Raw genomic sequence first — 17642 nt, 5'->3', positions numbered from 1 at the left:
GCCTAAGATCTGCACCTTGTGTGGCTTTGTTGTTCTCTATTCTCTTCCTGCATTGAAACTTGTTAAAGCAATTTAAATATTTTCCCTCCTTTTTTGGGGGGAAAAGAAAGGCTCCAGAGAAAACCAGCTACTAACGTTGGTGATGGAAATAAGAGATTATGTTTAACAGAAAGTGGCTTTAGAAGTTACTTTAGATTATCTATGTATATTACTATCTATATATAGAATTGATAAAGATTCACTAAAGGTCTGAAAGGTTAGTTATATTTTTCAGTTATACGTTATTGTATCTCATGAAGGAAATCGCATGTCATGAGGTATTTGGGAATTTGAAGATTTTTTCTTTAATCTTGGGATTTATCCCTCACAAGTGTTAAGGAGTCTGTTTCAAAAGCCTAGTGGGAAACACGTTTATTGGTAATACAGCTGAATAGGTTAATTACTACTATAAACCCAGAACTGTAGTTATTGCTGATTATTGCCTTCCAAGTAGATATTTTGATTGGCAGCTGTGTGTCTTGGACTTTCAAATAAGATCTTGTCAGACAAATCTTTCAATGAAAGGAAAGAGGGTGGCAAGAAAGACAGCAGTGGGGGCAAATGGTTGGGAGTAGAGAGACTCATGGACTGGAGATTAGAATACACAGGTTTGAATCTTGGTTCTGCCACTCTCTGGGTTGGTTCTTCAATTGTAGAATGGTGCAATCGGGTGACAAGATTTTCAGTTCTTTCCTGATCTGACATTCTGTGTTTCCACATCTCTTCGATCGCAGTGCATGCAGGAGATGGGGAATGGAAAGGCAAACCGACTTTATGAAGCCTACCTTCCTGAGACCTTTCGGCGACCTCAAATAGACCCGTATCTTTTCTGGAGCAACTTAGAAGTCTGAGTGGTTTTTTGGTGTTTTGAGAGAGTCATGTAAGACTCAAGGCCCACGATCTGTCTGGGTCATCTTTATGTGTGGTTTAGTCAAAGTCTTGCCTTTCCTCTCTTCTGCAGCCAAGACACACGGAAAGTACATGTCCACTTTCTCATGTCAGAATGGTGGGGTCCCATGGGAGAAACTCATTCAGGAATTAAGACTGCAGTGATTCACTGTGAATTCTTCCATAGAGTGACATCTCCAATAGTTTTTGGATCTCTGAAACTGTTTGATAAAAAGAATAGTTTATTGTGCTGTGTTGAATCAGCAAAACTATTGTTTTTAATGCCTTTTTATGTCCTAGCTGAAAGAATTAATTATTGTTGGCTTAATCAGTAACTTTCTTCCTCTACCCCCTCAATAGGAGAGAGCGCCCCCTCACAAAACCAGACCCCCTGAAGGCACCACTTCGTGGACTGTGGTTTGTGGGCCCTCTTGTCAGAGTTGGCTTTTGGGTGGGTGAAGGTGGAAGCTGTTAAAATTCAGATTTGGTGCCCTGAGGGAGACCCACTGGTCAGAACCTGGTATAAGAGTTTATATTTTTAAGGGGCACCCAAGTACCTTTGTTTTAGATCTGCTTTAAAATGGATGATTGACTGCTTTGCCTGTATTCTAGAACAGCCACAGTCTCCACTGATGTCAAAGTGAAGGTTAATCCCATTTGCTACTATCATTACTCTGGAGGAAAACCCTAGGTAATGGTGATTCCCTGCAGTAACCAGGAAGGAGGCACTTTAAGGTTGCAGTCAGGGAAACTGCATGTGAGGAGACAGGAGCCATATGCAGACACCAGGCAGGAGGGAGAGAGGAGAGCAGTGCTCCACGGGATGCACCCTGACCTTTTATGTTCATACTGGGAGAAAGATTCATTTGATTTATCCTTAATAAGCTTTTTGCAGGGCTGTTGAAGGATTTATTCGAGATAAATATGAGAAGAAGAAATACATGGACCGAAGTCTGGACATCAATGCTTTTAGGGTTGGTTGTCAATCTTTCAAACTTCGTTCATAATAAGTCATTTGATTATTAATCAGGCCAGGGAAGAATTTGAAGAAAAGCTACCAAAATAGTCCACAACCATCAAAAAGGAAAAAAAAGTAGAGAAAAAGGTCAATTACTGAATTGAGACCATGGGATATCATGGGACAAACTTTTGCCTCAGGGATGGACAGGGTAAACCATCATCAGTGAGTTCTTTGCCTTGATCTGGATTTGGGTGTTAGTGATTCCCAGTTCCAGATTATTTCTTCAAATGGACACGCTGGGTCTACTAGATCCAATAGAATAATGTCTGTGTGTAGGTATGTGTGTATGCAGATATACGTGTGTATGGGCATTTTTTCCTGTAAATGAAGTCAACAAAATTGGATGTAATTAAATCACCAGAGTTTCCTTCAGTCTGACCAGCGTATATTTCCATTGTGTTGATGGACTGATGGCCAACGGGACCCTTGTTCCTGGAAAGGGTTTTAGGAGTCTTACTAGTTGCCAAGTATACCTTCCATCCTAGGCCTGTGGTTAGGATCTGAATTATAGTGTGTGGTAACTAGGGCAAGCATAACATACAGGGGGAGGTACAACGTGGTTTCCAGGAGAAGAAAATATGCCCGACTAATGACAACTAAAGGAGAACCAATAAATATGACTGTTTAGACCTTTAGAAAGCCTTTGGCAAGATTCTACAGTAAATTTGCTTTGGAATAGCTGACTGTCCCTCTAGCCATGGAAGTATGGAGAAAATGGGATTCTCTAGTTCTAGCACAGGACCCATCTATCTGTCTATCTGCTATTTATTTAGTTATTTCACTATTTATATCCTGACTGTGGGCCAGGGATTTTTTTTGAATTGAAGTATAATCAGTTTACAATGGTGTGTCCATTTTTGGTGTACAGCATAATGCTTCAGTCATACATACACATACATATACTCATTCATATTCTTTTTCATTATAGGTTACTACAAGATATTAAATATAGTTCCCTGTGCTATACAGTATAAACTTATTATTTATCTGTTTTATATATAGTAGTATTATATATAGTATCTGTAAATCTCAAACTCCCAATTTATCCCTTCCCACCACCTTCCCCCTCTGTTACTTATTTTAATGGAGGATGTCCTAGCCAGTGAAATAATTTAAGCTTACATGGGGCTCTAAGCCCTTCCAGGTAATTTAAAGTCAAGCTAATTGGAATCAGCTCCAGACTGATCTTTTGAGCTTGTATAAAAAGGGGCACTACTGGAAGGTGAATTTCAATGTAAGCAAGTAAGTGAAGGGTAATATGTGTAGTTGGGTAAAGATAATTACTACTCAACTTAGTGTGAAGAACTCTTACAGCCATCCAGAAAAGGGACCTAGGAGTTATTGTAACTGTTCCAAGAAAAAGTTAACACAGGGTACAGCTACAGCTTGGATAATATCATCAAAAAGTGTTTGAAACCAAAGCATGAACATTTCCTTTTATTGTAGAAAACTATGGTCTGTCTGCTTAGCTCTGTTCATGGTGCCAGAACATAAGAAATCAGATGAGGTCAGAAAGGGTATCGGAGCTAATCCAGAAGATGAGAGAAGAGGGAAGAGTTGCTGTGTGGAGATAGTGTTCATTGGTAATTATGTTGCTGGTGTCCTGTACCCATGAAAACAGCCTGTTTTACTGAATGTTTTCTCTTAGGAAGGAAATATTTCTGATGTGCCAAAGAGCTACTTTACAAATTTTTATTTGACTTGGCAAAAAAGAATTTTTTTTAATTTGATGTACCTAAATTAAAAAAATATATTTTTGTGAAGATTTATATGCCAAGAATTAGTATTTGCTAAGTGAAAACATTTAATATCAAGTAAAAAAGAAACTGGCTTTGTCAATTGAAGAGTATTCTTTTTAAATGGACAGATAAAACATTTTAACTACAAGAATAAATAGTGTTCTGTGTTAAAGCGTCACACTATGTATGAAACAGACATGGCTGCATGTGTACTTTGTGATTATAATATCACTTTACAGATAATATGATAATTAAAGTGGAAAATCCATGCCTGCTCTTACCTTTACTAATGATTATCATCTTGGAGTTCCCTTTTCTTTTCTATGTCATTTCTTTTTTGTTTTTTTTTTCGTAAAGTGAAAGCAAATTTATTTAGAGAGATACACACTCCATAGACAGAGTGTAGTCAGTTCATCTCACTCAAAAGGGAAAGTGGCTTAGTAGATACACACTTTATAGGCAGAATGCGGGCCATCTCAAAAGGCGAGAGGGAGAGAGGCTGAGAGGTGTAGGGGTGTTTAGAGTAAAAGCAGATACAAACTCCACAGACAGAATTCTGGCTGTCTCAGAAGGCAAGAGAGTGAGCGACTTATGTAGTTACTTTTTGAAGATGTAATTATAATACAATTATATAGAATGACCCCTGCTTTCATTCGACTTAACACATCTTGGGTTGATTTTTTTTTTAATGTTACTTTTTAGTTTTCACAACTTATAATTTTTGCATCTTACTCAGTAAGGAGCTACGTCACGGTTTATTTCACTATTCTCTGTGGCATAAAGGTTGTTTATAAATTTTTCTTCAGCGTAAATAATTCTGGGATGAAGTTCTTGATGTATATAACCTTTTCCATGTTTTGGATTGTTTTCTTAAGATATATTATAAAATATGGTGTTATCTAAGTCAAAGGGTTTCATTATTTGTCTCTTCACACTTTTGCCAATATACTTTCCAGAAGCTGTACTACTTTATACCGTCTTCTCAGCATAGGGGAAGAGTAGTAGTTTTACACCATCCCTACCAACATTCGGTATTATTATGAAGATCTTTCTCCTCCCCGAAATGCATTTTAAATTTCACTTTTTGACCATTAGCAGGGCTGAACATTTTTTTATATGTATACTGTACTTCCTTTTATATGCCTGTGTTCTTGTTCACTTTGTGATTCTGTTTTGCATTTAGATGTTTATTTGATGTTAGAAATGTGACCAGTAACAATAATCTCTAAGAGTATTATTAAACGGCCTCTGAAACTAACACAAACTAAGAAAGACCTTCCAATATCTTATTTTTGATGTGCTTTTTGGTTCTATGTAGGTGACATTCAGGACACCCTAATAGGGATACTTTAAACCTTTTAGTCATTTTTGCCTTATTTTCCTGGTTTTTGTTTTTCTAATCTTTAAGCTTGAAATTGTGGTTTATTTTCTAATTTTTAAAAAAGGAGAGATGAAGAGTGAAAGGAGTTTTGACTGAGTTCGTAAAATCACAGAGGATGTATGCCGAGTAAGATGAGCATGAACTTAATCACTCACAGTGGTACCAAGATGAGCAAGTTAAACTTGGGTTGAAAAGGGGCAGCCAACTGATGACACATTTTATCCTCTGTAGATAACCGAGTCTGCACATGGCAAGAGTCATAAGTGGGTTAGAACGAGGAGGGCAGGTGCTTAAGACATTTGAGGGATGCCTCTTACAGCCTTGAGGCCAGAGCGGAGGAGGCCAGCTCTCACGCCCCACACCTAGAAACCCCCGAGTGTGTCAGACCCCTGCATCAGACTCAGTAGGGATTTTTGTGTCCTTTCGGGACATTTGGAGTTATAATTGGTTGAACTCTTAGTCACCACGGGGCCTGTTCTTTGTCTTGTTTTGTTAAATCATCATAGAAAGAAAAAGATGACAAGTGGAAAAGAGGGAGCGAACCAGCTTCAGAGAAAAAAATGGAACCTGTTGTTTTTGAGAAAGTTAAAATGGTAAGTGGGGAAGTATTTGCACTGTGTGGATGGCCCCGGGTATCTTTACATGTGTGGAGGGAAGGGGAGGGGTAGGGTGGGAGGTGGTTGATAGCACCCTGCACCGTTGCACCTGGGACTAAAGGGGTCCACATTTAGATGAGATCACCTGCTGCCGTCTCTGCTGCTTTCCCATTGCCTTGTTGCTGTCTTCTCTGCTCTGTAACACTTCCTTTTGGGGCCAGATGGGAGCTTAGGGGCTGCATCTGTCCCATCTGAGGGAGAGGCACGTTTCATGCCAGAATGCCAAGGCTGTGCGACGCCTTCTGAGCAGATGCTGCATTCGTCCTTCTCTCCTTAGACCGTCTGTGCTTCATTTTCCTGTTGCAGTGAAGAACAGTCTAGAAGCCAGGCCATACGAATCCATTTCCAGCAGTCCCTGCTTATACTCTTGCTCTGTCATACTGAAGTAGACACCTTTGTTTATCCACAGGACGTATGGTGGCTGTGCTAGTAGAGACTCTGATATAGGGGTTTGGAATCTTGGGAAGGAGGGCTTTTTACTATTTGCTTGAGTAAGAGTCCTTTATCATCATTCTGAATCTCACTGTCTGCAGAACACAGTCATTAGTGATACTGGCAGAGTGAATTAGGTAGCCTTTAAACTGAGCTCCCTGTTGATATTAAAGGTTTTCTAATCACTGGAAGATGTGTTGGCTCTTGGCTGTTGAACCATCAGACACCTACCTTTATTCTTAGCTTTTCCTGGGACCAAAAACTGCTGCTTCTGTTGGATACCCTGATCTGTGGTTGTCTTGGTTTCAGAAAGATCTGTTTCTTTAAAAAGGGGGGCGGGGTAGTGTATAGCTCAGTAGTAGAGCGCATGCTTAGCATGCATGAGGACCCAGGTTCAATCCCCAGTACTTCCATTAAAATAAATAAATAAACCTAATTAGCCCCCATATATATATACACATATAAAAGAAAGATCTCTCTCTTCAGAAAGCCAAACAAACACAATAGCTCTGTTTTTTCACTTTAGGTTTGATTTATACACTGGGTCTCCTGACACGTGACACTTCCTGCGTTGTGTTTCTTTCGTAACCCTCTTTGAATAACAGCAACTGTGCTACAAGCGTACCTGTGGCTTTACGATGGGGAGCAGGGAAAATGTTCAAAAACACCCACTTATTTCTCTCTATAACATTTTTTTCACCTTAGCCACAGAAAAAGGAAGATCCACAGCTACCTCGGAAAAGCTCCCCGAAATCCACAGCCCCTGTCATGGACTTGTTGGGCCTTGGTAAGAGTTGGACTTTCCCACTCTCATAAGTTTATGAATTTTGATGAATCCTCCGTGGCCCTGGGAAGAGAGGTCGAGATGGGGTTCTTCAGTTGGTGTCTTCATCACTGAGATCGCACCCTCATGTTCTTCCTGTTCTATATCCGAGCAGCTGTTCTCAGAAGCGTTGATATTTTTCAGGGGAACAGTACGGTGACAGTCAGGAGTAGTGGTTAAGTATAGTAGTGGTTACGCATGGGCGTGGCAGCCAAGCCCTACTCCGCCACTTACCATCTATGTGACCTTGGGTAGCTTACTTAACCTCTAAACGTTCCTTTCCTAACCTGTGCAGCAAGGATGATGTGTCTCTACATCAGAGGTGGTGTTGGAAGGATTAAATGAGACAATGCCTCTCAAGCTCTGAGTTCCTTGCCCCGTACATGCTCAGTGTTCAGTAAATGTTAGCAGGTTTCACTAAACTAGCGCCTGTCAGCCCTGTGCCCCCCCTTCTCCCCCTAGTGCCCTCTCATTTTCCAGGTGCAGCCTCTTTCTAAGATGGCTCGTTACCTTGTGGTCATTTTCCTCCAAACTTCTGAAACCCTGAACTCGTGGTTCTGCCCCTTCCATAAATAGAGCTTGTTCTTACCTTTCCCAGCACTGATGGCTGTACTCGTTTCAGGCCATTTCTGCTGATTTAGGTTACTGGGTACTTAAGCTTCTAATGTCAGTGCTGTTCATTTCTCTCTGAAAATGAATCCTGCACAGCTTTGCCCCTCAGATAGCCTCGCGGTAGTGCTGATGTAGCCTTCAAGCCTGGGTTTCTGCTGCCCGGTGCCTGGAAGCTGGGCTGCAGGCTTCTCCAGAGTGTTCTGGGCAATGTGGGGTAAGGCCTCTCATGAAATGCCCCATCTAAGCTACATGTTCCAGAGCCTAGACTTCTCCATATGATGGAGCATAAGGGGCTTCTCTGCTTTTTGTCTAGAATGAAAGGAAGGCATGGGCTTAATGAGCAGTGCTACGTTTTAACTTTGCTCTCTCTTTCCAGATGCTCCTGTGTCCTGCTCCATTGCAAACAGTAAGACCAGCAACACCCTAGAGAAGGATTTAGACCTCTTGGCCTCTGTTCCATCTCCCTCTTCTTCGGTTTCCAGAAAGGTGAGTGTTGTGGGCTCCTTGGGATTAAAGAGCATTCTGGAAAGGGTGATTTTGATAACTCAATCATGGAACCACATCATGCTTCCTTGATGGAACTGGACTTTGGTTTTCTTGATTCTTTCCTACACGCTGCATCATCTCTGTTACAGGCTAAGACAACTATTCATTCCATTTGTCTCCTGCCCGAAAAGAGTGGGCCCTTTGAGTGGGCTTCTGCTGAAGGTGTGTCAGGTTGTAAAGGCTGATCCCGTAGGTCAGCTCCTCAGCCTGAGTTATTATTGCCAGAGAGTTTGTAGGTAGGAAAGACATGAAACCTTTGATGGCTGCCATTTGTGGAATACCTACTATGTTCCGGGCACAGTGCTACATGATTTTGTATCTCATTTTGTATGCTTCATTTATGACTTAAAATACTCACAACCCTGCAAAATGGAGCTTTTACAGATGAGGAAACATTAGTTCAGAAAAGTGACTACCCTCTTGTTACCCAACTAGTAAATGACTGCACTGGGATCTTAACTCAGTTCTCCCTGGCTGCATCCTTTGTAGGTCATTTTTATTTGTTTGTGTGTTTGTTTTCCACCAAATGACACTGTTTTGCTAAAGGACAAAGCAGTGTGTACCAGAGCTTAACTATCAGGTGTCTCTAGATATTTGTATGGAAAAAATGTCAGGAAGCTATGAACTCGAGCCCTGAATTCTTATTGTAATGTTAGAAGTGGCAGAGAGATGAGGGAAGTCCTTCCAGAGACTATGCCAATTGTCCCCCTGCCCTCTTTGCTCTGTCTAAGGTTGTAGGTTCCATGCCAACTGCAGGGAGTGCCGGCTCCGTTCCTGAAAACCTGAACCTATTTCCAGAGCCAGGGAGCAAATCTGAAGAAACAGGCAAGAAACAGCTCTCTAAAGATTCCATCCTTTCACTGTATGGATCCCAGACGCCTCAGATGCCTGCCCAAGGTAGAGCTCGTGGGGGTCATGGCCACGTGCCAGAGACAGACATGAGGACTTACATGCAGGAATTTTTTGTTACGATGGGGCAGTTGCTTTGGGGGCCAGACAAGCCTGGACGTGACATTTCTTGTGAAGCCACCAGGTATCAGGAGATGGAAGTGTAACTCAGAGCCATATTTCCATGGGGTCTGGTGTCACACGTCTGTCAAGTCTGACTTGGTCTGGATCTGGACCCTAAAAGGGAAGTGGCTAGGATAGCAGCCCATTGGAAACCATAGCAAGTCTTTTCATTTTTTTTCCAATTATTAGATGGCTTTTTTTTTAAATTGAAGTATAGTCAGTTTACAATGTTGTGTCAATTTCTGGTGCACAGCGTAATAGTTCAGTCATACATATACACATACTCATTTTTATATTCTTTTTTGTTATTAGTTACTACAGGATAGAGTATAGTTCCCTGTGCTCATAGCAAGTCTTTTAGGGACTCTATCTAACCGTTTTGCTGTGTAAAAGAGTATTCTGAGTTGAGCTGTCCTGAGAAATTCTAGCTGGAAAGGAGCAGCCGCTGAGAGTTTGAACTGACCTTACACACGCTCCTCGTTAACAGACATGTATGTTTGTTTTCTTGGCAGCAATGTTCATGGCTCCTGCTCAGATGGCGTATCCCACAGCCTACCCCAGCTTCCCTGGAGTTCCCCCTCCTAGCAGCATCATGGGGAGCATGATGCCCCCCACAGTGGGCATGGTGGCCCAGCCAGGAGCTTCTGGGATGGTTGCCCCCATGGCCATGCCTGCAGGCTACATGGGCGGCATGCAGGCGTCCATGATGGGTGTGCCAAATGGGATGATGACCACCCCGCAGGCCGGCTACATGGCAGGCATGGCAGCTCTGCCCCCGACGATGTACGGGGTCCAGCCGGCTCAGCAGCTGCAGTGGAACCTCACTCAGGTGAGAGCTGCTCCCCTTCACTTGGGACGAGCGTTTTGTGCCTCCTTCAGGGCTGTCTCGCTTAGCGTCTCTCCCTTATCCTTTGAATCCTTAACAGTATAAATGAAATATCGCCAGAGACATCCTGAGGTTTGCTTTTTTTTTTTTTTGATAAAAATTCTATCTAATGTCAGACTTTTTGCTTTTTGAGGAGTTTTGAGTTCCGGTAGAATAAGGGTAACTGCCTAATTCTAAAACTCTCCACACATTCATCAGAACAAAACAAAAACAGCCCATACAGATAAATAAGGAGAGCAAATTAAAGCACCTATAATCTGTGACTCCTGCATCTGACAGACTGAATACTGCAAATATCAGATTACGTGGCAGCAGGCATATCAACACCCAAATCCAGCAGAGCCAGCATCACAGAGAGACTGTGTGAAGTGAGGAGAGGGAGCAGGGGGCTGGAGGTGATAGAACATAGATATAATCACCCCTAGAAAGGAAAGCCCTGCCCTGGTTAGAGACATGCTGAAAAGAGGCCTAGGACTTGGTGGTTTAGATCCCCGGTTAACCTGAAGAATCGGAAACAAGGGACTTGAAATATGTGGCATTAAAGGTGGTAGCTTTGGGAAAGCATTGCTTTTAGGGGAGATGAGGATGACTTAGAAGGAGTAGGTGCCCTTTGGAGACCTGGTGCTGAAGGGGAAGTAGGAAATGAGAATGGAAAAGAATTGCAAGATCAGAAGATCCATCATCCTCCTCCCCACCAAATAGTCATTTCACTATGTTAACAGAAGAGGGCGCTTTTGAACTAAGAAACCTAGGAAGTCTCCCCAGACCCTCTCACCTGTCTGTATTATTGGTGACTCAGAAAAATAAGGCGGTACAAACTGAACAGAAAGTGGCAGGTGACATTCATACAAAACTACTATGAATTGAAAATAGAAAATGAAAATTAAAACATTTCACCCCCAAAACCAGTCACAAAGTAGATGAAAACTTACATAGTCCACCAACCTGAATTAAATGTCCTTTAACAAACACTTGCAGATAAGACAAAACAGCTTGAATCAGAAATTCAAAAGCTTAGAACCAAAATGGACCAAAAAAAATGGAAGTTGTGAAACTGAACTCAGGAAACAAACTGAAAAATGACACAATTGTCTTAGAAATAAAAGCTGAATTACAAGTTAGTCAAAGAACAGTAGATTCAGCTGAGAATATATTTGACATTAAGGAAAGACATGAAACAGCTCAAGAGAATAAAAACTAAATATAGAGAGCAGTAAAAAAGAATCAGAGAGAAGGTAACACACAAGTTAGGCAAAGAAGACCTAACATAAATGTATTTGGAGACTCCCAAAGTAGGAAGACAAAGTAGTGGAACAAAATTAACATATTTAAAACTAACACAGGAACACATCCTAGAATTAAAGACTCGACTATAATATTGAAAGAGCCCACTGGGTATCTGGAAAAGCTGACCCAGAATGGTCAACTCCAACATATCCCAGTGAACCTTTAGACTTCATGGAACAAGAAGAATTCTCAGGGCTCCAACCCTCTCCTTACCTGCCACCTCCCCCAAATCTGTCATTTACAAAGAAAAAAGAACGCCTAGGTTGACGGACTTCCTAACAGCAACATACAAAAAGACAGCAATGGGGGTAGAATTTTCTAGACACTCAAGTACATGTGAGACAAATGTTTTATAATCAGCCAAGCGATCCTTCAGGTATCAAGGCTATTTTAAAAAATCTTAAATATACAAGGGAATCTTAAATCTTAAATATACATCAGGGAATATCACACTTAGAAGCTTTCCTGAGGAATCTACCAGAAGATAAGCTTCATCCATCTGAGAGATGACTGGGGACATTTTGGCAAAATGACTGCTGGTGATTGTTTAATTGAGGATCTAAGACTCAAAGATAATGACAAGAGTGGAAGAATATATGTTGCATTCTGACGACAGAAGCAATACAACTAAAAATGGTGGGAGGAATAAGGTGGAAAAAAAGGGGAAAGTAGAATAAATTGATTATTGCACGGGAAATAGAAGTCAAAGGGTGTAATAAGCTGACAAACCACATAGTAGAAGCGTGAGTGCAGAATACAGAGACCAAAGACAGAGTATTAGTATAACAGTAATCACTAGAACAAAAACAGGATGCTTGATAAATACCAAAGGAATTTTTAAACAGCAATAGAATACATAGGCTGAGGGACAGCCAATATAATAAACACAATTAAAATGTAATACAATAGAATTGCAACCAAACATCATTCATATAAATAGGTATCTCTTCTATTAAAAGAAACAGTTGTTCAGACTGATACACAAAGCAATGCCTAATTTTATGCTAGGTAGAAAAAGTACAGCTGAAACAAAATGATTCAAAGTCTGGAAATAAAGAGACAGGGGAACACCAGACAAGCAGCATGTGTGCGCCCGCACGCACACACACATGTGCTGTGTCTATCGGGGTTGGGTATCAATGGTGTACTTGCTTTAGGAAAAGTATTCGCATGTTTTCCTTTTGCTGTGGTTTGGGATGATTTATGTAGTCTTGGTCTTTGGAGATGATTTTTTAAAAGTTCCTATTTCAAGGGTTATTTCTCCCTTGTCATCTCTTATTTCGTATCTTTGTGCTCTCCTTCTCCCTTCTCATTTATTATTTTTTTCAATCAGGCTAACTAGTGATCTATTTTGTTAATTTTTTCAAAAAAAAAGGTTTTGTTTTAGTTTTTAGTTCTACATTTTTCTGTTCTCTACCTCAGTTTCTGGTTTATTTTTACTATTTCCTTCCATGTGCTTTCTTTTGATTTACTTTGCTCTTGTTTTTCTAGCTTTCATAGTTGGAGTTTTAACTTACTTATTTTCATTCCTTCATGTTCATTCATATGCGTAGTGGGGTGCTGCAAAACTGATGGGAATGTGTCAAAAGGACACGTGAGCCAACTTCTGGAGGCTCCCACTGTCTAAATATGGGGCAATTTGAACATCAAAAAGAATGACACTAATGGGTTATATATAACACATTGAAGGAAAAAAAATCCATAAGTCTGTAGTAATTTTTTTTTAAGCGAGTGTGGGGTAGAGGAAGGGAAAGCCTTCTTTGCAAAAGAATGACAACTTATGTCATAGAAAGGACAAGGTATTCACACATTCTCAAAGAAATACCTTTCAGATTACTCATTAATTACAGTGAAAACATATATGGTGGATACTGCCTTAGACAATTGATCAAACTTTAAATTATCAACGATGGGACACATTAATTTCATGTGCTTCCTGGTGTCCTGTACAATATCTCTTGCATGGAATTCTTGCCAAAAATATTTAACTTGGATCCAATCGTGAGAAAACATGAGATAAGTCTAAATTGAAGGCTTTTCTGCAAAATAACTGGCCTGGACTCTTAAAACAGTGTCTGGAAAAAAAATGAAAAAATGGTAGGGAAACTGTTCTAGATTAAAGGAAGCTAAAGAGATGCAAAAATGAAATGTAATATATATTAGAATATAGTATTAACACTACATATCTGCAATTTTCAGTGCTTATCAAAAAATTTTAAAAACATATATATACATATATCAGAGAGAAAATTAGGAAAATGTTAACAATAGGTGAATTTAAGGAAAGAGATGGGTTTCATTGTACTATTCTTTCAACTTTTCTGTAAATTTGAAATATTCTTTGAAAGTTGGGAGAAGAAAAATAGCCCTTCTCCTACAGGAAAATAAGTTATATAGAAAATGTACCAAGCTTGGGAAATTTAAGGCATTTTTCTCAGATAAATAGGTTCTTCTGTTCATTGCCAGAGGCCAGTCTTTCAGTTGAATTCATAAAGAGGCCCCCACCCGACCCAGGCTTATTCCCCAAACTCTGTTCTCCAAGCAGCTTCCCTTCTCATGCACTGAAGACCTGTTGGACCTGTTGGTCTTTTTTTTTTTTTTTCTTTGTTCATTCTGAACAGCCCAGTTTCTTTTCTCTCTGTTTGAGCGTGCACAGCACTTTCCCTGACACTGTCAGTAGTGACTCTCTGCTGGAGATAAGACAGGAGCGCTGGCCTGGGGGCTCCTCTTTGTTCCCTCCAGTTGGCTCCGGCCCATGTACAATAGCCCCCTTCTTTTCAGGATGAGAGACCGGAAAGGAAAAAGAGAATAACTCCTCATGCCGCTTTTATCTTGACTAGCTCCAGGATTCCTGCTTCCCCTCCCTGAGCATCCGTCCCTGACAACATCTCCCTTCTGAAAAAGTCCTTCATTTACGTGGTCTGCTGTCCTCGAAATGATCTGTGAGGGTTCAGGGCAGTTTTGTATCACAACAGAGTTCCCCTTTGTCTCCCTCTCCCCTCCCCGCAGACCCAGACGGAAGGACTCCTTCCCTGCCCTTTGCTCTGATTGGCTGCATGCCCACTGCCTGGTCTGAAAGTCTCCTCTCTCCCTTCCAGATGACCCAGCAGATGGCTGGGATGAACTTCTGTGGAGCCAATGGCGTGCTGAGCTATGGACAGTCGATGAATGGTGGAAGCGGACAGGCAGCAAGTCAGACTCTCAGCCCTCAGATGTGGAAATAAAAACAAAACACCTGTATGACTCCCACTCCCCTCGGCCCCCTCCCTCCCCGGTTTTCCTCTTTCCCCAACTCCTCCCACCCCACCCCCTGCCCTACCCTTCTCTGTTCGGTTTAGAAATTGCTCAGTCCATCATTTGGGGGTTGGCATTCTGCCCAGCCCAGGCATGTCCCAGACACGCAGCCCTCTCTGTTGCTTTATGTTGTTGTTCATGTCCCCTCGCCGCCCTGACTTCCCCCCAGCCTCAGCCCTGGTCCTCTCCTGGCATCAGCACCTTAGGAATTGTTGACAGAAGGCACTTAAGACTGCAGGATAAACGTGCACACCTTTGAGCACCTTTCCCACAGGGTTAAACCTCCTTTCAGACTCAGAAAGTTCTGTAGGGGTTGTGTCTTAGGCACAGAAGGGAGGGTTTAGAGGTCCTTCTATATGTGTTGATAAGCTATTTCTCTGTGTTTAAATTTTGGGATGAAAAGGAAGGCATCGTGCTCCCTTGATTTATAGGAATGAAGAAAGTACTGAAATAAAATTAAATACTCCTTAGGTCTTAGATCACATTGGCCCTAGCCCTGGGGTGAGGCAAACCTCTTCCTATGAGAATGAGCAAAAATCTGACTCTACTGTGTCCTCATTGCTTTCTGGATCTGAGACTTCAGAACTTGCTGCTTCAGTCAGCCTTTATTAGCACCAAAGACTCTACGAAGGGCCCCCACAAAAACACCCCTTTCCCCATCTCAATCCTGCCTTCAGTAGGATCTGGCTTTGCAGCTGGAAGACCAGCCCCTCCAGTGGGAATGCAGAGCTTAACATGTGTACTAGCGTGTGTGTGTGTGTGTGTGTGTGTGTGTGTGTGTTCGTTCCCCGCCTCCCATTCTCTCCCCATCTGCTCTGGGTATTTTTGTTTTTGTTTTTGTTTTAGCTTTAGGTTTACAACAGAGAGGAGTTAATTTATCAACAGCCTAAAACTGTTGCCAGTTTTTTGTATAGTCTAAAAAAATTACAGTCTCATGGGTAGCTCCCTTCCTCCTTTCCCCTCTCCATCCCACCAGTCACTCTTTCATGCCTGTGTGTCCAGGCTACCCTGTGTCCCCACCTGTTCCAGGTGTGTGAGGCAGAGTGTCTGGGCAGCTTTCCTCTCAGCCACTGTTCACCCCACTCGAAAATTAAAACAAGAAAACTTTGCTTAAAAGATTTCATCTGTGGGAACCACAATTCCTGGTTGCCTTTCTCCTGTGTATGTGTAAATTCCTTAATAAATATCGCAGGGAAGGACGGCTCTCACTGTGTGTCACTCTTGGAGGTGGGTGAGTTCTACCCAGGTTCTCTGCTTTCCAGGGGAAGTTCCCCCACTTTCTGTATTTTAAGAAACTTTGTACAGGGGCCCAGGGCCAGGCCCAGACTCAGGCAGTCAGGAAGGGGGCCTTTGTCCTGTGGTGTCTGAGTTGTGAGGTATCTGTGCCTGCTAGAGTCCTGGAACACCAGAACTAGGAGCACCCCTTTCCTCTCCCAGCTAGAGAAGCTGAGAGCCCCCCTCCCCACCTTCCTTCCTCTGAGTACCCCTTGAGAATCCTTCCAGGTGTAAGTGAGAGGATAGCACAGTGGCTAAGAAAGTCAGCTCTGGATCAGGCTGCCAGTGTTCATATCCCTTCTTACTCTGTGACCTGGGCAAACTATGTCTCTGTAAGATGGGATTCCTGGTAATACTTAAGGTAGGGTGAAGCAATTCCTGTGGGGCACAGTATTGGGCACTTTGCACTCGAATGTTAGCAAGTATTGTGTGCCAGACCTATGTTAGGCATTAATTCACTCAAATGTTTAATAAGTGCTTACAATGTCTTAGGCTCTGGAGTAAAGCAGTGAGTCAAAACTCCCTGATCTCGTGGAACAGTGTGGTAGGAGAGATGGACAATAAATAAGTAAATAAATTATTTAATTTCAGATAGTAATAATACAAGGTAAGACAAATTTAGGGGAGAGGGTGGGACCTCTTGGTTGGAGGGGGACCGTTTGGATGGAGTAGTCAGAAGCAGATTACAGTTGAGCTGAGACCTGAATAAGGAGCCAGTTGTGTGGAGATCTGGAAAAAGCAGAGCAGAGGTAGGTGTCTGCGTGCGGAATTGTTTGGTGGAGGTGTTGGTTTGGGAGTCATGAGGATGTGGATGGTGTGTAAAGCTGTGAGACTGGATGAAGTCACCTAAGGAGAAAGAATAAAGAGAAGAGGACTGAGCCTTGGGGCCCAGCAGCTTTTAGAATTCAGGAAGAAGAGATAAGAAAAAATGAATCTGACATAGTCCCTGTTCTTAAGAAGCTCACAGAATCATGGAGCAGCAGACTTAGAATCTCTTACCCATGTTTTATGGGAGCTGAAGGGCACCGCGCTGTTCGGGAGGCCTTCCTAAGGACAGAGGCACCTGGGCTGAGTCCTGGAGGCAAGGTAGGAGTTAACCAGTGGGCAGTGTGGGGGAAGGGAGAAGAGTATTTCAGACAGATAGTACCATGTGAACAGAGACCTGCAAAAGCACAGGACATTCCAGGAAGCACAAACAGTTCTGTTTCTAAGGTATGAGTGAGTCAGGGTGTGGTGAGAGCTGAGACAGGTGGGGTCGGGCCAGATCACGGGGGCTTCCTACAGCCTAGGAAGGAGTCTAGCCTGAGGTGTTGTAAACAGTGGAGTGACTTGGTCAGATGTGAGTTTCAGGCAGCTCACATGTTTGAGGGAACAAGACCAGATCGAGGGGACAAGAGAAGGGTGAGAGTGGAAGCAGGGCTAGGGTCGTAGAGGGAATGGAGCTGCTTGGAGCAGCATTTCATGAACTGTTTATGAGGCATGTGAGATGCTAACAGGTGTGGCATCAAAATGCTAAAATAAGTTTGGGAAAGAGCATGTTATGTCACCTCTTGCACATCTAGAATACAATATCCAAATAGTAATGGCTGAAAAGTCATGTGGTAAAGACCTTTTTTAAAAATTAATAGACTTGATTTATTAGAGCAGTTTTAGGTTCACAACAAAATTGAGTAGAAAGTACAGAGAGTTCCTGTATACCCCCTGTCCCCTACCCAACCTCCTCCACTTTTGACATCCTGCACCAGAGTGGTA

At 42.2% G+C, this 17642-nt stretch overlaps 1 protein-coding gene across 3 annotated transcripts in view; it reads left to right on the top strand.

The window, feature by feature from the left end:
- SMAP2 (small ArfGAP2) overlaps positions 1-15814 on the top strand; it is a 54276-nt gene extending 38462 nt beyond the window's left edge. For 2 of the 3 annotated variants that reach the window (XM_072974687.1, XM_006215856.4), the window contains exons 3-10: positions 774-859; positions 1823-1901; positions 5575-5661; positions 6862-6943; positions 7968-8077; positions 8869-9034; positions 9661-9977; positions 14420-15814. In XM_072974687.1, coding sequence (XP_072830788.1) covers positions 777-859; positions 1823-1901; positions 5575-5661; positions 6862-6943; positions 7968-8077; positions 8869-9034; positions 9661-9977; positions 14420-14545 — 1050 coding nt within the window. In that variant the 5' untranslated portion in view covers positions 774-776 and the 3' untranslated portion in view covers positions 14546-15814. The remainder of the gene's footprint in view (positions 1-773; positions 860-1822; positions 1902-5574; positions 5662-6861; positions 6944-7967; positions 8078-8868; positions 9035-9660; positions 9978-14419) is intronic. The other variant, XM_072974686.1, reaches the window with a different exon arrangement.
- The last annotated feature ends 1828 nt before the right edge of the window (positions 15815-17642 follow it).

Source organism: Vicugna pacos, chromosome 13 (assembly GCF_048564905.1).
Source record: "Vicugna pacos chromosome 13, VicPac4, whole genome shotgun sequence".
Classification (NCBI taxonomy): domain Eukaryota; kingdom Metazoa; phylum Chordata; class Mammalia; order Artiodactyla; family Camelidae; genus Vicugna; species Vicugna pacos.
This window is presented reverse-complemented; position numbering and strand designations above follow the sequence as displayed.